This window comes from Vulpes vulpes, chromosome 13, assembly GCF_048418805.1.
Source record: "Vulpes vulpes isolate BD-2025 chromosome 13, VulVul3, whole genome shotgun sequence".
NCBI lineage: Eukaryota > Metazoa > Chordata > Mammalia > Carnivora > Canidae > Vulpes > Vulpes vulpes.
In genome coordinates, this window is record NC_132792.1 from 19,682,209 (window position 1) to 19,699,715 (window position 17,507).

Genomic DNA, 17,507 nt, shown 5'->3' on the forward strand with positions numbered 1-17,507 from the left:
CCCTGCGGGAGGGCACTTGCAGGAAGGACCAACCAACCATCTTGCACTAACTGGAAATAAGATTATTTCCTGCCTCAAGTTTGCCTTCTACAGCTGGGACAGTCTGGCAGTTCTACTAGGCATCCATTCCTAAGAGTCAGCTCCTTAGAAACCAGCACCCCAGGGACGCCCGGCTGGCTCAGCGGTTGGGTGCTTGCCGTCAGCTCAGGGCGTGATCCCGGGATCTGGGATCCAGTTCCCCGTGGGGCTCCCTGCGAGGAGCCTGCTTCTCCCTCAGGCTGTGTCTCACATGAATAAATAAATAAATCTAAGAAAAGTAAGGAAGGAAGAGAAGGAAGAGAAGGAAGAGAAGGAAGGAAGGAAGGAAGGAAGGAAGAAAAGGAGGGAAGAAAAGGAAGGAAGAAAAGGAGGGAAGAAAAGGAAGAAAAGGAAGGACGGAAGGAAGGAAGAAAAGGAAGGAGGAAAAGGAAGGAAGGAAGAAAAGGAGGGAAGAAAACGAAGGAGGAAAAGGAAAAGGAAGGAAGGAGGAAAAGGAAGTAAGAAAAGGAAGGAAGGAGGAAAAGGAAGAAAAGGAAGGAATGAAGAAAAGGAAGGAAGAAAAGGAAGAAAAGGAAGGAGGAAAGGAAGAAAAGGACGGAAGGAAGAAAAGGAAGGAAAGGAAGGAGGAAAAGAAAGGAAGAAAGGAAGGAAGGAGGAAAATGAAGGAGGAAAAGGAAGGAAAAAAAGGAAGGAAAGGAAGGAGGAAAAGGAAGGAAGGAAGAAAAGAAACCACCCACCGCTGCTAAAAGGGAAGAACACCACGTTAGGGACTGGGACCAGCTTAAATTAACCTGTTTCTCTCCAGTCACTAGAAAATCTCCCCCCCTGAGCTCTGGGTGTTATGCTATATGTTGGCAAATTGAACTCCAATAAAAAAAAAAAAAAAAGAAAAAATGTGCCCTCCTCCCCCCACCGGGAGCGGGTCTCTCCGGGAGCCAGGAGAGGATGTGCGCGCGGAGCGGGAGGATTCGATTCCAGGTCCTGCCTCAGCACAGACGCAGCACGCGGGATCGCCGCTCCATTGTAGTGTTTCCTCTTTATGTGGGATGAGGAGGGAGGGGGGCACTGGGGCGTGTCCTTGGGGGAGGGCAGGGAAGAAAAGAAAAACAAGGATGCGCCTTGCGGGGGGCGGGGGGGAATACGGGACCCGTTTCGAGGCTCGGTGGGAATCGAGAGCCCTGATCCGGGGCGGGGCGGGCGGGGCGGCTCGCTCGGGTGTGCGGTCCGCGGTCCGTGCCGCCGAGCCCGGCCCCGCCGCCGCCCCTCGGGCTCCCCCGCCGCCTTCCCCGGGAGCCCGCGCACGGCGGCGGCCGCGGAGCCGGGGTTGCCGGGGGCGCCCTGGGAGCCGCCTCTGGCTCCCGGCGCGGCGGCGGCGGCGGCGGCGGCGGCGGCAGGTGGCGGGCCCGGGTCCCCGCCCGCCGGAGCGAGCGAGCGAGCGAGCGAGGAGCGAACGGGCGAGCCTGCGGGCCGCCCCGGCTCCCCGCGCTCCGCCCCGGCTCCCCGCGCTCCGCCCGCCCGCCCGCGCCCCCCGCGCCCCGCGCCCCGCGCCGGCGCCTGGGCCCGCGGCCGGGGGTTATGAATGGGCGCAGCGGAAGCACCGCCCCCCCCGGACGTGACGCTCGGCCAATGGCAGCGCGGGCTGCGTGGATGGATGAGGTCAGCGCTGTCGTGTCGGGAATGGAATGTGTAAGTGTAACATTCAGAACCGGGTAACACTCGGCGACCGAACGCGGCGGTCGGCGGCGATCGCGCGGGGGCCTGCGAAGCGCCGCTCGGGGCCGGCTCTGCCCGCGGGGAGGACGCGCCGCCGCCGCCGCCGCCGCCGCCGCCGCCGCCGCCGCCGCCTCCGCCTCCTGCAGCCGGGCCGCCGCCGCGCGTCCCGGGGGGGGGGGCCGGCCCCGCGAGCGCGGCAGCAGCCGGGGACCCCGCCGGAGCGCCGGGGCCGCCGCGGGAGCGGGCGGAGAGACATGCAGGGATTCGTGAGGTTGCGGCGCCGCAGCTGCAGGATGCACTAGCGCCCGAGCCGGGCAGCGGCCGGCGGCCACTGGGCGCTCCCGGGCGCTCTGCACGGGCGCGCGGAGGAGGAGGAGGAGCCGGCGAAGTTGCTTTCCCGGGGCCCGTCGTGCGGCGCGCGCTGCCGGGGACCCGCGGAGGCACGGGGACCGCCTCGCCTCGCCTCGCCTCGCCGTCGATCGGGCATCGGCCGCTTTTTTTTTTTTTCTTTCTTTCTTTTTTTTTTTTTTTTTTTTGCCTTTCCTTCCTTCCTTCCTTCCTTCCTTCTTCCCCTTCCCCCCCTTCTTCCCTCCGTCTCGGTGCATGCAAGAAAATCACCGTCCGCTGCCCGCCCGGGGTGAGGGACCCCCGGCCCCGCCTTCCCGCGCCCGTCGTGCAATCGTGCAGAAGCCAAAGATGAGAGACCGGAGGGGAGAAAGTTGAGCCAATCGCCCACATGCGCTGGCTCAGCCCGCGGCTTGGGGAACGGCGTCCAGAGAAGGTGGGAGCGGGGAGTTTGAAGTCTTCGCCGGCGGGAAGATGGCGGACTGGAGCTGAGCGCGTCGCCTGGGAAACTTGGCCGGGCCCCGTGTTCGCGTACGACCCTCTCGACCCCGGCAGGACACATGCAGGCCAAAAAACGCTACTTCATCCTGCTCTCCGCCGGCTCCTGTCTCGCGCTTTTGTTCTACTTGGGCGGCTTGCAGCTTAGGGCGCCGCGGGGCGCCAGCGCCAGCCCGAGAGAGGAGCGCCGCGGTCGCCATGGCCTGCACCGCGCCAGCCCGGGCCGCCTGCGGCCGCGCCCCCCGGACGCCCTGCGCCCCTTCGCCCCCTGGGACCGGCCGGGCCCCGAGGACTCGGGCGTGCGCGCCTCCCCCCGGCAGAAGCGAGACGCCAACTCGAGCATCTACAGAGGCAAGAAGTGCCGCATGGAGTCCTGCTTCGACTTCGCCCTTTGCGAGAAAAACGGCTTCAAGGTCTACGTGTACCCGCAGCAGAAGGGGGAGAAGATCGCCGAAAGTTACCAAAACATCCTGGCGGCCGTCGAGGGCTCCAGGTTCTACACCTCGGACCCCGGCCAGGCGTGCCTCTTTGTCCTGAGTCTGGATACTTTAGACAGGGACCAGTTGTCACCGCAGTACGTGCACAACCTGAGGTCCAAAGTGCAGAGCCTCCACTTGTGGAACAATGGTAGGAATCACTTGATTTTTAATTTATACTCCGGCACCTGGCCTGACTACACCGAGGACGTGGGGTTTGACATCGGCCAGGCCATGCTGGCCAAAGCCAGCATCAGTACTGAAAACTTCCGACCCAACTTTGATGTCTCCATTCCCCTCTTTTCTAAGGATCATCCCAGGACAGGAGGGGAGAGGGGGTTTTTGAAGTTTAACACCATCCCTCCGCTCAGGAAGTATATGCTGGTATTCAAGGGGAAGAGGTACCTGACAGGGATAGGGTCAGACACCAGGAATGCCTTATATCACGTCCATAACGGAGAGGACGTGGTGCTTCTCACCACCTGCAAGCATGGCAAAGACTGGCAAAAGCACAAGGATTCTCGCTGTGACAGAGACAACACCGAGTATGAGAAGTAAGTGGCTCGGCCTGAAGGCCGCTGCTGCCGGTCAGCCCCGGGCCCTGCCCACCTCAGCCAGGTGTGAGGTTGGGGGTGGGGTGGGGTGGGGTGGGGTGGGGTGCGGTGGGAGTGGGGCACAGGGGCCCTCTGGCCTCTTCCCTCCTGCCCGGTGGGCGGCAGGGGGGGGGGTGCCTGGGACCCAGCAGCCTGGCTCAGGCAGGCGGCTGGGAGCTGGGGGCCGAGAGTTTGAGCTGCTCGGGCCAGCAGAGAAGCCCAGAGCACTTTCCCGGGCCAAGTAGGCGACAGTATCTCCCTCTTGCTTGGAAACCCTGCAGGGCCATGTGTGTCTGTGAAAGGTGTGGCTTTGATCCAAGTTTGGGAGCTGTGCTTCACCAGCGGGTGCAGCAGGGTGTCTGCGAGGAGGTGCAGGGACCCCCGAGGGGGCTCTGAGGCCACCCACCGCCGCACGCAGACCTTCCCCCAAGGTTGATGCTTTCTTTGCTCTTCTCAGGAGCAGGGGGGTCCTGCTTTCCCGGGAACTCCCCAGGCTCCGATTGTCCGTTCCCGAACGCCTTCAGTTTATGTTAGCGGTGCAAGTGTTTTAATTTAAGCTACTAAACTTTCTTGTGCCTGTCTCCTCCCTACCCTCCGTGGCACTGACTTTTGCGGAGGGAGACCTCGAGCTGATGCAGGCCTGCGATCATTCATTCATTCATTCATTCGTGTATGTGTGTTTGCACGTTTGTATCCCATCTCCTTCCTAGGGAGAGGCTGTTTTTAAAATCTGGGCCTCAGCCCCTCTGGCTGTAAACTCCAGTCGCTAATTTAGATTTTCCTTTCCCTTTTGTCTTTATTATTTGCATGTAAATCGGAGACTGTTACTCTCTGAATGGGCTGGAGATGCCTCCTCACCCTCCGTAGTGAGGCTAGTTTTGTCCAGTTGCTAAGTAACCGAGTCGGATACTTTGTAGCCTCTCTTTCTCTTCCTTTTCCTTCCAGGGACGGTAACCGACTCCGGGATTTGGGGTCAAAGCCGGCTTCCACAAATCCGCCTTAGCCTGAGCTCGGGCGGGTCGGTTTCCGAGTGGCTGGGGTCGGAGCCCCAGACCCTCAACTTCTGTCTGGCTGTGAAAGAGTTAGTGAGCTCCTACGGTGCATTTCCACGTTACGCCAGTTAAGAAGCAGAGCAGCCTTGTGCTGCCCAGGGAAGGAAGGGGAACCTCGCAGCTGAGTACAAGAGGAACTGGCAGAGGTTGGCAGATTTTGCAATTGATTCATGAGATGCAGAATAGGGGAGACGCTTCGCAAACCTGATTGGCACAGGGAGGGCCGTGGTGGGAAGGCAGCCCTGAAAATGAAAGGTTTGATTGTTGTCCGTGGATTTCCTCAGACACCCAGGCCTCTGTGGGAGGGACTGGAAGGGAAATTAAAGTCCCCCTGTACTCGGTCATAGACACTAGAGGAGCGGGGCTCAGGCGCTCGGCTTCCCCAGCCCCCACACCTCTTGCCTTCCCAGCGCAAGAAGACCCGAGGCTGGGCTCAGTCGTGGATAATCTGTATTTTACTCTGCTTCGGGGGCAGTTAGGTGTGAATGCTGGGTTCATTTGCAGTGGATTAAAATTTTCTCACAAGAGAAACAAATTGTGGTCAGTAAATAAACTGCTTTGTTTACACGACATTTACATTGACCTGTTCCTGTGGGTGCCCATAGGAAAGAAAATGCTTATAGCCTTTCAGGAATTTCTTTGTCTGGCTTGTGCTGGAGTAACTCGAGATGAAGTCTAACCTTTCCATGTCTTCTAAAGCAGTCTCACCCGAATTTTGTGGAAGGTTTCCGGTGGTCCTCATTCTCCCAAAGGAGCTGGAGCTGAGTTCTGAGCTTAGGGAATCGGGGAGTTATACATCTATTCGGGAAACGCGCCTCCATCCAATAAAACAATCGTCTTTTGTTTTTTTTTTTTTTCCACCTCCTCCTTCCCCAGATAAATATTTCATCTCTATATTCTCTGCCGAAGCGTTTGCTAGAGCTTGGCAGTGAAAGGAGGAGGAGCTGGTTTCATAGAACCTCTAATTTTTGCCAATTAAATCTAACTAATTTTTGACCTCTTTGGGATGGGGCCAGGAAATCTGACACCCGTACTCTTGTTTTGGGTGTGTGTTTAAAGACCACAAGGGGTCAGGCCCTCAGGATTGGGGCTCATCTGAAACGTGGCATTTTTGTCAGGAAAGCAAGTTTGCTCTTTCTTCCGAGCAGGGATTTCTTTAGCAGAGTCCCTCCTGGATGTTTTTCACGGTCCCCCTTTGCACACTTTTCAGCTCTGACCTTGTTCAGTAGGACGGGACAGTGCTGTGGAACCTTCATGCCCATTAGCCTGGTCTTCCTGGAGTTTTACCTCCTTCACCTCATTGGGTTATCAGAACCCTTGATCACTGAGATATAGTGCTTGCAAACATTATTGCCTTTTGCTGTCGACTTTTGAATTTCGAAGCACATGACGATGAAGACTGAGCTCGGAAACACAGTGACAGTGCTCATGCCCAGCGAGCCACCGTGCACTGTGCTGGAAACCAGCGGCAACCCCTTCACGCCCTGTTGTGTTCTGTAAGTCAGTCTGGCATATGTGAGGTGCAGAGCTCCAGCCCACTGGGGATCTCTCTCCAGGGTCTTAGAGAAGGAAGTGATATTGAGGTTAGGTCTATACAAGTCATGTAAGTCTGACTTCTCATACTTGACTCATAGTGTGACTTTTGATTTATTACCTCGGGTGTCAGCTTATCCTTCTGTGGAATGGGTTTGCGGGTGCTTCAGGGGCGCTGGACGCTTTCACTTGGAAATGGCTTATAAAGACGCGATCAGTTTTCCTCCACTTGTCTTCTTCATTAGCAGGTGCCTGTGAAACATCTTCAGTTTAATTTGCTGCCACCAGCAGCCTACATAGAAGTTTGCTCTGGACTTCTGAGGTCTGATAATTAGATTGAAAATTTATGATGTCATGGCCTTGTAAGGATACTGCAGAAGTGTACCAACTTAAAAAAAGAAATAGTTGCTCTTCGTGGAACCTAGCCTTATGTGATGGCGAAGAAATAGTGCTAAGTGGTTGAGGACTTGCAGCTCATCTGCACTTTTGTGAAAACCAGACGTTCATTAATGAAAGTATCAAGGAGCTGCACAGAATGAGCTTTTCTCTTGTAACAGCAATATTTTTGAGCCAGACTTCCAGGATTATATTAAAACGTCCATTTTCGCGACACCCATAATTAATTTTCACCAGTTACATATATTAACAGATGTAGGTGATACTGGCTAAAATAAGTTGCTGCAGTGATTACATGATTTGTAGTGAGGCTTTAGAGAAATTCTGTTTTACTCCTTTGAGCTTCTTATGCACCCTTAGAAAACTATGGTTTTTTTGCATGAACTTCATAGTTCAAATCCCTTCAAAGGGCATTATTGTGAAGCTTCAAATTTGGCTTTCTGAAATGGAAGAAAGAGAAGGAAATGAGAGGTGGCTTCTATCTTTGACCCCTCCAAGGAAAGCAGCGGTGAATATTTTAAGCAGCTCTTCTGGGAATAGGCAGGATTTTGTGCAGGCCTTTTTGCTATCTTTTCCTGTGTTTGCTGAAGGTGTAACTCACAATCTTGGTATTTTTAAGGGTCCTGGAGCTAAGTGATCATTCAGCTTCCAGTATCCTCATTTTACAGATGTGGAAATGGAAGGATAGAATGTCTAAGGGATTTGCTTAAGGTGGAAAAAAAAAAAAAGGTTGTTGGTGGGGGCGGGGGGTGGGTGGGTGGGTCGCCAGCCCTTGAATGCAGGCCTTCTGAATTTTCCCCCTTGACATTCAGTGTTCCATCTTCAATTACAGATACACTTGAAAGCTTTCCAGCTGCTGGGAGATCCTTACTGATGCTCTTTCTTAGGGGATTTCTCTTGGAAACCTTTGGGGAGCTGATGAAGACCTTGGACAAACTTTGAAGGAAAAAATAATCACCCCAAAACCCCCATACATGCACCATTTGTCGTAGAATTTTAAGAGTTGATCCACAGCCGCATCGTTAGACTTTCAAATTCTGGCTCTAGGGCTTACCTTCTGCTAACTAAGGTGTAGGTCCCTGAAGCTGTTTCGTCAAAGTAGAAGGTTTTTGGACCTTTCAATTTGGCCTCAAGGGATTGAGGGAATAGAGTGTGAATTCACCTAATGATAAGGTGAATACAGATGTGTTCATAGGAAAAGAAAATGTGCACAAGTAATCATTTTAAATGATTACTTGTTTATTTGCCATCATCCCAAACTATATTAACAGACCCCTGGAGCAAGTTCATGATCCAGCCGTGAACCTTAGGTGAATGTTTTCCTCCTCTAAAATGAAAGGCGGAAATTGTGCTTCTTAGGTTTTTAAAATACGAGTGCCTCTCCCCCCAGAGTTGTATGATAGCACAAAAACATTTCTAAAATAAACCATACAAGCACAGTTTAAAAATAAAGATAGGGAACATTATGCAAAATTATGAAATTGGCAAGGGTGTCTTCTTGCACCAAGGTTCTAGGCCTCTCTGCTACCCTTAACCTCCACCTGAACTTGTTTCCTGGAGAGGACCTGGGAGCCTCATTTACAAGGAATCCTCCAAATAGAGGTAGGCGTGCTGTGTGTTACCTCTGGGGTCATTTACGAATTGCTTGAGTCCAGTTCAACAACCACCTCGGTTTAGAGTAGAATCTGACCCACACCAGGAGCCTGCAGGATTGTGTCATACAGCGAGTGGCTTGGACAGGCCCTCCTGAGGGAAGGCCACCTTTGGTTCTCCTGAGTGTGCCAGTGACTTTAGCTAGCACAGACTTGGCAGAGGGGGAGCTGTGCCTCCCTCAGGTGGCGATTGTTGTCTTTGGCCTGTCCGAGGCCTGTAGCTCTGCCTCCCCAGAACACTGAGAAAATGACCTCAGTATGCTAATATCACACCAAAGGTTGCACTTGATCCATCCTGGCTTCTTGGCTGCTTTGCTCCAACCACGTTTCACGGTGTCCTGCGAGGCCATTTTACAGGTGTGTACACTGAGATCAGCTGTGGGAAGGTGGTTGGTCTACTGTGGCACAGCTTCGTAAGTGGCTGACCCGAGGCCACAGGCCTAAGTGTTTTGGTTCCAGTTCTCTTGTTCTCACCAGGGCCTGCTGCCACCAGAGGGAAGCAGGTCAGGCCAAGTGGTCACTGGCCTCTGCGGTCTCCTGAGCATGTTCCATGTTCAAACGTGAACAGTGGGCTCACGTTTCCATGAGCTCAGTGATATTGCTTTTATTTAGAAGCTCTTCCACTTGTGACCAAATTCTTTGACTAACCAGGCCCTCCCTCAACACTGGAAGATCTGTCGAGCACCTGTTACTGGAATTCACCTTTATTAGCTCCTTTCAGCCTTTCAACAACAGTGTGAGGTGGGTTAAGTCCCCATTTTACAGATTCAGGTGCAGGCCTAAGAGCTTAAAGGAGCCCAGAGTCGCAAACCTGGTGAATAATAAATAATGGTGTCATAACTGGGGACCTTGGATTCCCACTTTGGTTCTTTTTCCCCTCTACACAATGTTACTGCCTTAAAGAATCTAATGAAGTCTCCACCTGTTCTGATGTTATTTATTAGTGAGTTTAGTGTGATTCAGGTGTTTGTATATCATATCTTTTTTTCCACTCCTTTTTAAAATATGCTTCCCAAGGAAAAAAATTGATCTCACAGTTATATCACCTAGGTGGCTCTTAATTTTGACGTTTAGGCATTGAACTCCTTCACCACTTCCCATTATAACTTTGTCTATGCAGATTCTGCTTTTAAGTCTCTCTCAAAGCTCTCCTAAGAAAAGGAAGGAGGAGGACTGTGTGACCTTTGCCCTCACCCATAGTGTGCAGGGTGTCCCGCTCTGGTTGCAGGTGAACTGCAAGACAGATGAGACAGCAGTGGCTGGTGCCCTGGGGAAGGAGGTGAACAGCATGTTCCGGTAGGAATGGAAGACCCAATGGAAGTTTCCATTTCTGACAGAATGGGCCAGGTTTCTGGAATGCCTCACACCACTGCTCCCAGGTCCTCAAGCTCCCTAAAGAAGAAGAGTGCTTAGAAAGTTATAAAAGCTATACAGACAGTGGCTTTTGTGGCAAATTGGGGGGAAATAGAGAAGGTATACATGTTAAAAATTAATTTTTTTCTCTCCCCTCCTTGATAAGAGCTCCGCATTATAAGGACTAACCACTATGATTGAGCTTCGGTGTCATCGGCCTGTTATACATATATGCCTTTATGATTATATCATTCTATCTCTGTGGATCCAAGTACCTCGTAGAGATATGATAATTATCATTTAATTAATAGTAAGTAAATAGTGCATTCAACACATTTTCCTTAAGTGCGTTGTTTGTGCCAGACTCACGGGCATTGGAGCTGGGGCTGCAGTAGTGAACACCACACACTTGACCCCTCTCCTCTCACCATTCTAGTCTATCGGGTTTGTGGTCAGACTTCAGATGTATTTTTGCATGTTGCTTTTTTTCTCAACATTACCCAAGAACATTTTCCACTCCTGCTAAATAGGAAAATCCTATTAAAATATTAAACTAGGATTTAAAAAAAATAAAATATTGAAATAGGATTTTAATGGCTACATATTTTTTTACTAACTCCTAGCTCATACCATAGTTTATTTAAACATTTGCGTTTTAAGAGATTTGTTGTTTATTGTTTTTCATTTCTATTATATAAGAGTTTTTTAGTGTTTTTATCATAAGTAAGTCTGTGATGATTATCCCTTGAGTATGGAGCAGTTGTCTTTTTCATGGTCAGGTCTCTTGGAGAACAACACAGAACCCCCCTACCCTGCACCTCCCCAACCCCATCTTTTTGAGAGGAACAGCTATTTTTGAGGTGAGGCTCAGCACCCATTTGGTGAAGTAGCCATCATTAAAGACTGCTTAGATAAACATTTGTAGGTGTTAATTGGTCCTGCAGGGGGTCTTTGAAGCTCCCACAGCTTCTCTTCCCTTTGAAGTTTTGTTTTTGCCTGAGCCGAGAACCTCCGGGATCCCTTAGCAAGCAGGCCCCCTCCGCCTTGGCTCCTCACTGTGCGGCCTTGCCTGGGCCTTGGGACCCGCAGCCTGCCCTGCTGGGTGCCGGCCCTCGGCCAGCGGCTCAGCACAGCCCCCCGGCTCTGTTCCCTGGGGTTGTTGACTCCCTGGCGCACGGGGGTGAGTTGGGGGCAAGTCTCTCCCCTGGGCATCCAGTTAAAGTCTGGACTCTAAGTGCCAATGAGACAACTCTTCTAATTGATTGAAAAACTGAGACTGAGCGACGCCTGGGTGGCGTGATCCGGGGTCCTGGGATTGAGTCCTGCGTGGGGCTCCCCGCAGGGAGCCTGCTTCTCCCTCTGCCTGTGTCTCTGCCTCTCTCTGTGTGTCTCTCATGAATAAATAAATAAAATCTTAAAAAAAAAAAAAAGACACAAAACGAGACGAAAATCAAAAGCCAACCGACAGTTTATGGTCTTGTTACATTCAGGGCTTGTGTTGCATCTCATTGCTTTCAGCAGTAATGCAAGGCGTGGGGTTACTGTCCTTGTTGTGTGTGCCCTCTGGTCTTCTTGGAGAACCTTTAGAAGGCAGCCTGTGAGCCCAGACTGAGGAAGGAAGTGACCCCCACAGACGGGGTGCCTGACCCCTGCCTCAGTTTCCACACCTGCGAGTGGAGATCCTGACCTGTGCCTCCCAGGGTCCTGGAGGGGTGCCCGTGAGGCCGAAGGGATGCACATTCCTTGTAAATGCTAATGCGTTCTGCAGGGTGGTGGTATTATTAAGAACCGGCTTCCTGCCCTTTTCTAATCAACCACAGTGGTTTGCTTAGTTTCATAACATGGCTCTTCTTAACTAAGCCACAGAAATGACTCTGTTCCTCTTTTCCTCGGTGCCTAATCCCCGGGAAATTGTGATCAGTGCCCTGGAAGCACAGCTCTTGTGTCCATGGGCTGTGGAAAGAGCTCCCTGTGGCCCTCCCGCTGGAGCAGGCAGGTGGCCTGGGCAGGAGAGGGTGGTCTCTGGGGCAGTCAGGCACTTCCTTGACCTCATATCCTCCAGGTTCCCTGGCTGGCTGCTCAGTGAATGCAGGTGACTTTTTTTTCTTTTTCTTTTTCTTTCTTTTTTTTTTTTTTTTTTTTGCGGTGGACTTGTGTGGTTGAGGGTGACATTTGGAGGCACTTGTCCTATGGAGCTCAGTTCCTCAGTAGCCTCCCTGGGCTCTTTCGGCAGGCCCTGAAGTTCCCAAAAAGCAGAAGAGTACCCAGGCCACTTTAAGTCACTGGATTTATTTGAGGGGACGTGGAACAGACGCCGATCTGGAACTGCTCCAGTAGGTTCTCAGAACTCAGCACAATACCTGTCTTCCCATCGGGGCCTTCCTATCTCCCTTGGCTAGCACCACTGCCCCTGTGTGTGTGTGCCAGCTACTGCCCGGGCTTTTCTGAGAACTCTACCTGGGCCCAGGAGGAAGGTGGTCTGATTGGCTTTACTGTTCATCGTTTCTCCTTCTAGGGAGAGCCATTCACATGAGGCCACATCTCGGGTATGGCGGTGATCTCATCAGTTAAAAGACTGCCCTGCCACATTGCCACTCGTGATTTAATTGGCCATCCTTTTGCAAAGAACCAGCCTAAAGTTGTTTCCTGGAACAGGGGACTGTGGTTAGGGGAAGTTGGCTGTGGCAGGCACTGTTGAAGCCATATCCTGTTGGCATGACATATTTGAGCCCAGTTGATGATGATGATAATAGCAGTAGCAGCTAATATTTCTTAAGAGTGTTCTGGGTACCTGGTAATGGGCAATATCTTCTTTAGCCTTTATGTTTTTTTTTGTCTAAAATAACGTATTTTAGATGCAGAGGATCTTTATAAGTGACTTGCCTGAGAGCACAGAGCGGGGTTATGAGCCGGGCCCCTCTCGCTGCTGAACCTCCATTCTTCCATACGTCACCTGTCCTGCACAGCTGGAATGGAAGTCATCCACACACTCACGATCCATAGGGTTGTTGATTGAGCATCACTTGGACTTCTCCCCTAGTATTTATTTAATCTTACTGTAGAGGGACAGTTCTGACCAGTTCGGTGATCTCCTTTCCCAGCCCACGGTAGGTTAGAGGCAGTACGTTTTAAAATGAGAGGGATTCTTGCAGACAGATCTAGGAAGAAGGGACAGCTGGCAACCTGAATGTGAGGAAGTAGGCCAGGAAATTATCAAATGTAATGCCCAGAAGAAGTAAAGAAGCACTGCAATTTGAGAACAGCTGGCCCAGGGCCCGGGAGTGTGTCCTGAAGACTCTTGAGTGTGCCTGCAAGCCCCACCACCTAGAGCCGTGCCTGTCACCGAGCAGAGCTCCTGTAAATATTTGATGAACTACATACACCACAGTGCAGTGTTGACCGTGAGCCATCATTTGTGTACACTGTCCTTTGTTAAAGAAAGTAGAGGAACAAGTAATGCATTTTAGAACTTCTTTAACCCTGATGGTTAAAACAAAAATATTTTGCTGCTCCGAAGAGTAAGTTCTCTGTTTGAATGCTTGTCTACCAAGCCCAGCCAGTTCTCCAAGGGCCCTAGATACATGGGGCGTCCTCTGAGTTAGCATTGGATTTCTGGTGTTTGTTGCTAACTCAGATTTCTTGGGTTTTATGACACATATCAGTACTTTAAAGTTATGAGAAATGAAAAGTTTCCTGGTATTGCGGTGTGGGCCTGTGACGGTAGCTACTCTTGATTGACTGATACCCAGGATGACTTGGGCTGTGGGCTCAGGTGAGAGAGTGGCCCTGGGCCGCTGCTGGCCAGCTTGCCCCTCCCCAGGTCTCGTACCTAGAGGTTGGAGATTGGGGAAGGAAGGTGCCCTGGAGAGGGGAGGGGCATCAAGTCTGGTGCTTGTCCTGGCAGGCATGTTGGAGCAGAGAACCTCAGCTTGCTTTGCCTCTTCCACCCTCCTAGGGGTGCCCAGGATGGGAACCAGTGGGTGGAGGTATAAAATGGATGTCACACTTCCTACATATGGTCTAGCACCTTGTCAGATTGGTGGAAATCATCCGTAACACCACTGACAAATGTCACCGTGTCACCACCCCAGCTGAACCTGGCCTGGAGGCTTCTTGACAGTTTGTTCACATGATCATCAAGGTACAGGTGTTGCGGTCTGCCTACCTGGCCATCCCCAGCCCCGTGGCAGAGACCACTCCTCCTCCTTCATCTTCCTACATACCCTCTTCTGTCTTTCTTGGAAAACTATCCCCCTGCTCCATTTTTCTTCTTCAAGAGTTACTTCCTGATGCTCAGTGTTGGTCAGATCCCCCCAATAAGGTGTTCAAATAGAATATCTAATACTTGGCTGCAGCTCTGGTTTTATATTATTTTAACTCTTTATTTTTCTTTTTTGTTAGTAGATTGTACAGGCCCCATGGCAGGATTAGTGTTGACTTTTCATTAATTTCCTCAACAGATAGGTACTGAGCACCTACTGTGTGCAGGCAGTGGGGATTCAGCAGTGAACAGAACATCCCTGCCCTCTAGATGCTCACCATCTGTCACCTGGCCAGAGGCTGATACCTACCAACGATGGCGTATATTAGAAGGTGCTAGATGCTGCAAAGAAAAGCAGCGCATGGAAAGGGGTAAGGGCTGTGGATCTCAGCCTGGGGAGTTTCTGGAAATGGGGCTTGGACCCTACCTGTGGCCAGGCGACTCTCCGGGGTGAAGTTCCAGGTTTTTAAAAAGCTCACCCGGGGATTTGGGGGCACTGTGAGAGTAGGGGTGAAGAAGGGTTTTTGAGTGTTAAATATGGAGGGGAAGGAAAGCCTTGTTGGGAAGGTGATGTTGCACTCTGTGGCCCTTATATATCTTCGTAGCTGGCACCAAGCCTGACCCACCCATACCAGGCACTCAGTGTTGGATACATGAAAACAACTTCTATTTACTTAACTAATGGCAATGTTACCACTGCTGACCTTGTATTCAAAGTACCGATTCTCTAGCTGAAATGCTCTGGTTTACAGCACAGGTCTCCCCCATGTGTCCTCTGGGTTCATTGGATCATTTGCTGATCCAGCCTAGAGTTTTTTTTTTTTTTCTTTTCTAATTTTTAGAAAACAATATTTTCTTTTAAGTAATCTCTAATGTCCCACGTGGGGCTTGAACTCACGACCTGGAGATTAAGAGTCTCATGCTTGGCCAAATAAGCCAGCCAGGTGTCCCTTTCATTTTCATTTTCTTCCAGTAGACTTTGTAACCCCTAGGGTATTTTTTTCTTTAGTTTTTTTTTAAATCTTTTTTTTCCTTCCCTCCCTCCTTCTTTTCTTTTTTCTTTTCTTTTCTTTTCTTTTCTTATTTTTTTTTCCCTTTCTTTCCTTTCTTTCTCTGTTCTGTTGGGTAAGAGTATCAGTGAAACTAAATTTTAGTATGTGTGCTGCCGAAGCAAGCACTCAGTAAAACCAAATTAAAATGAACTGAGGGAGTTTGCTGCATAATATGAACCCAAAGAATTGATTGCTATAGGAGAAACCATTATGACCTTTCTATTATTTAATTTTAACAGTCTATAGATATTGGGACTTTCTGCCCCTCCTTCCTTGCAATTTTTCTCCCAGCTGGTCGGTGGAATATAACTTTTGGCATGCATTTTTTTTGCTCAGGTTACATCCAAATTCTGTTAACCGCTATTGAAGCATTGCCCCAGAGTATATAATAACATAGTGCTTAATTGAGCTATCAGGCTCCTAATGAATTCATACTGAGATTTATCATTTAATTAAAGAGCAGAGGGGGAAAAAAAAGCAAAGGAAAGGTGTATGATTGTTTCTCTCACTGGCCTCCATTTCCTGTGTTTAAAATCTCCTGGTTTGTTTGTGTTAGCTCGTCCAGGGGAGAACGAGTACAAGTGCTCAAGGTATATGGATAAAATGGAGGATACAGTAATTCACAATTATTTCTAATAGGTTTTAAAAATTGATTCAGATTTGGTGGCAATCATTACGGCACTTGATTAAATATGAATTATGTTATATATTTTTACAAAGCTCTCGGTGAGGTCATTCTCCAAAATTATTTCTAGGTCTGTATATATAAGCCAATCTGAAAATCTAATCACAGGGAATCTGATACTGAAATGCTTTTGCTTTACTGAGAGGCAGAGAATAATTTTTTCTTGAAAACACCATTTCTTATATCCTACGTGCTCCTTTAAAATTCATACTGCGTTAAAAAAGCTACCTTTAAGCAACACCTTTCATGATAACTGCATTTTTAAGTACGCAAGTATAATGTTGCAAACCTGTAAATGTAGGGCAATCTTTTATTGATTCAAAGAGTGGAAATGTGGAATATTTTCTGTATTTAGGTTGTAGAGTTATATTACATGTTTTTTTTTTTAAAATGAACAGTATTTAATGTTAAGATAAAATTTCAGTACCTCAATGTTTAGTATAGTTAAAAGACAGAGTAGTATTTCCCTGTACTTACTTTAGATTTAGCCATGTGTAAGAAGTAACCTAAGTGGGATAAAAGAGGCCAACAGGATTAAATATCAGAACAGATCCTTTTTTAAATTGAGGTGTAATTGACATTTAACACTGTATTCGTTTTAGGTATATAGCTTAATGATTTGATGTACAGCAATTTTTTTCTTGTGATGAGAATTTTTGGGATCTTTCTTAGCAGCTTTTCAGTATACAATACAGTATCATTAATGACAGTCAAACATGCTATATATTGCATCCTCAGGACGTATTTGTCTTATAACTGGAAGTTTTTGCCTTTAGATTGCCTTTGCCCATTTTGCCCATCCCCCACCTCCTGTCTGTACTGACCACGAATCTGTTCTCTGTATCTATGTTTTTTTTTTTGGATTCCACATATAAGTGAGGTCACGTAATATTTGTCTTTCTCTGTCTCACTTCTTTTACTTACCATAATGCTCCCAAGGTCCTTCTAAGTTGTTGCAAATGGCAGGATTTTCTTCCTTTTTTTTTTGAGGCCGAATAATATTCCATTGTATATCCATACCACATTTTCTGTATCCATTGATGTGTCAGTGGACACTTAGGTTGTTTCCATGTCTTGACTATTGTAAATAAGGTTATCAGAATAAATCCTAAGTTTCTATGAAAGTAAGCTAAGAAACGAGCATCCTTAAATCCACAGTACAAAGTAGGTATTCTGTGGGGATATTGGTGACTGTTTCAGTCTCCTTGAACCTGTTTCTCTCATCTGGTTTTCCTTCACAGAGACATAGGAGGTCATGGCTGATTGCGACTCCTGTGCACGTAGGTTTGTCTGTGTGTTTGTCACATGTTTGTCTGAAGACACGAGCTTGGTGTTTAGTCATGGTATCAGATAGTTTTGTCTGGAGGGCAGAACAGTAAGATCATGGAATTGACCTTAAAGATTCAGGGTAACTCTTGCATTACATAGATAAGGAAATAGAGATCCAGGGAAGTTGGGCAATTTGCCCAAGGCCATGTAGCCAGTTGTGACAGAATCAAGAATGGAAGATACATTTCTTGACCTCCAGCCAAGTATCACATGGAGATTATTCAAGAAGGCTCTGGAGAGTAATGGGTTGACTTCCAAATGGTTGGCTCTGTCACTATGAAACCTTGGGTGACTTTCTTCTCTGCTTCCGTTTTTTCCCTGGTAAAATGGGAATAGTAATAATTCCCCCCTCATAGTGTTGGTCCTATGAAGATATGAGTTACATTATACGTAATGTGCTCAGAATGGTGCTTGGTACATGGTAAGCGTTCTATCAATAACCACCGTTAACCATTGTCATTAATCTGATCCATTAAAACACATCAGACTTGTATCATCTCAGACTTAGCATTTGTGTGTCGCCGTTTTTT

General features: G+C 49.1%; 1 protein-coding gene across 1 annotated transcript in view; it reads left to right on the forward strand.

The window, feature by feature from the left end:
• The first annotated feature begins 2,341 nt into the window (after window positions 1–2,341).
• Window positions 2,342–17,507, forward strand: part of EXT1 (exostosin glycosyltransferase 1) — a 285,234-nt gene continuing 270,068 nt past the window's right edge. The window contains exon 1 of the mRNA XM_025993374.2: window positions 2,342–3,625. Coding sequence (XP_025849159.1) covers window positions 2,658–3,625 — 968 coding nt within the window. The 5' untranslated portion in view covers window positions 2,342–2,657. The remainder of the gene's footprint in view (window positions 3,626–17,507) is intronic.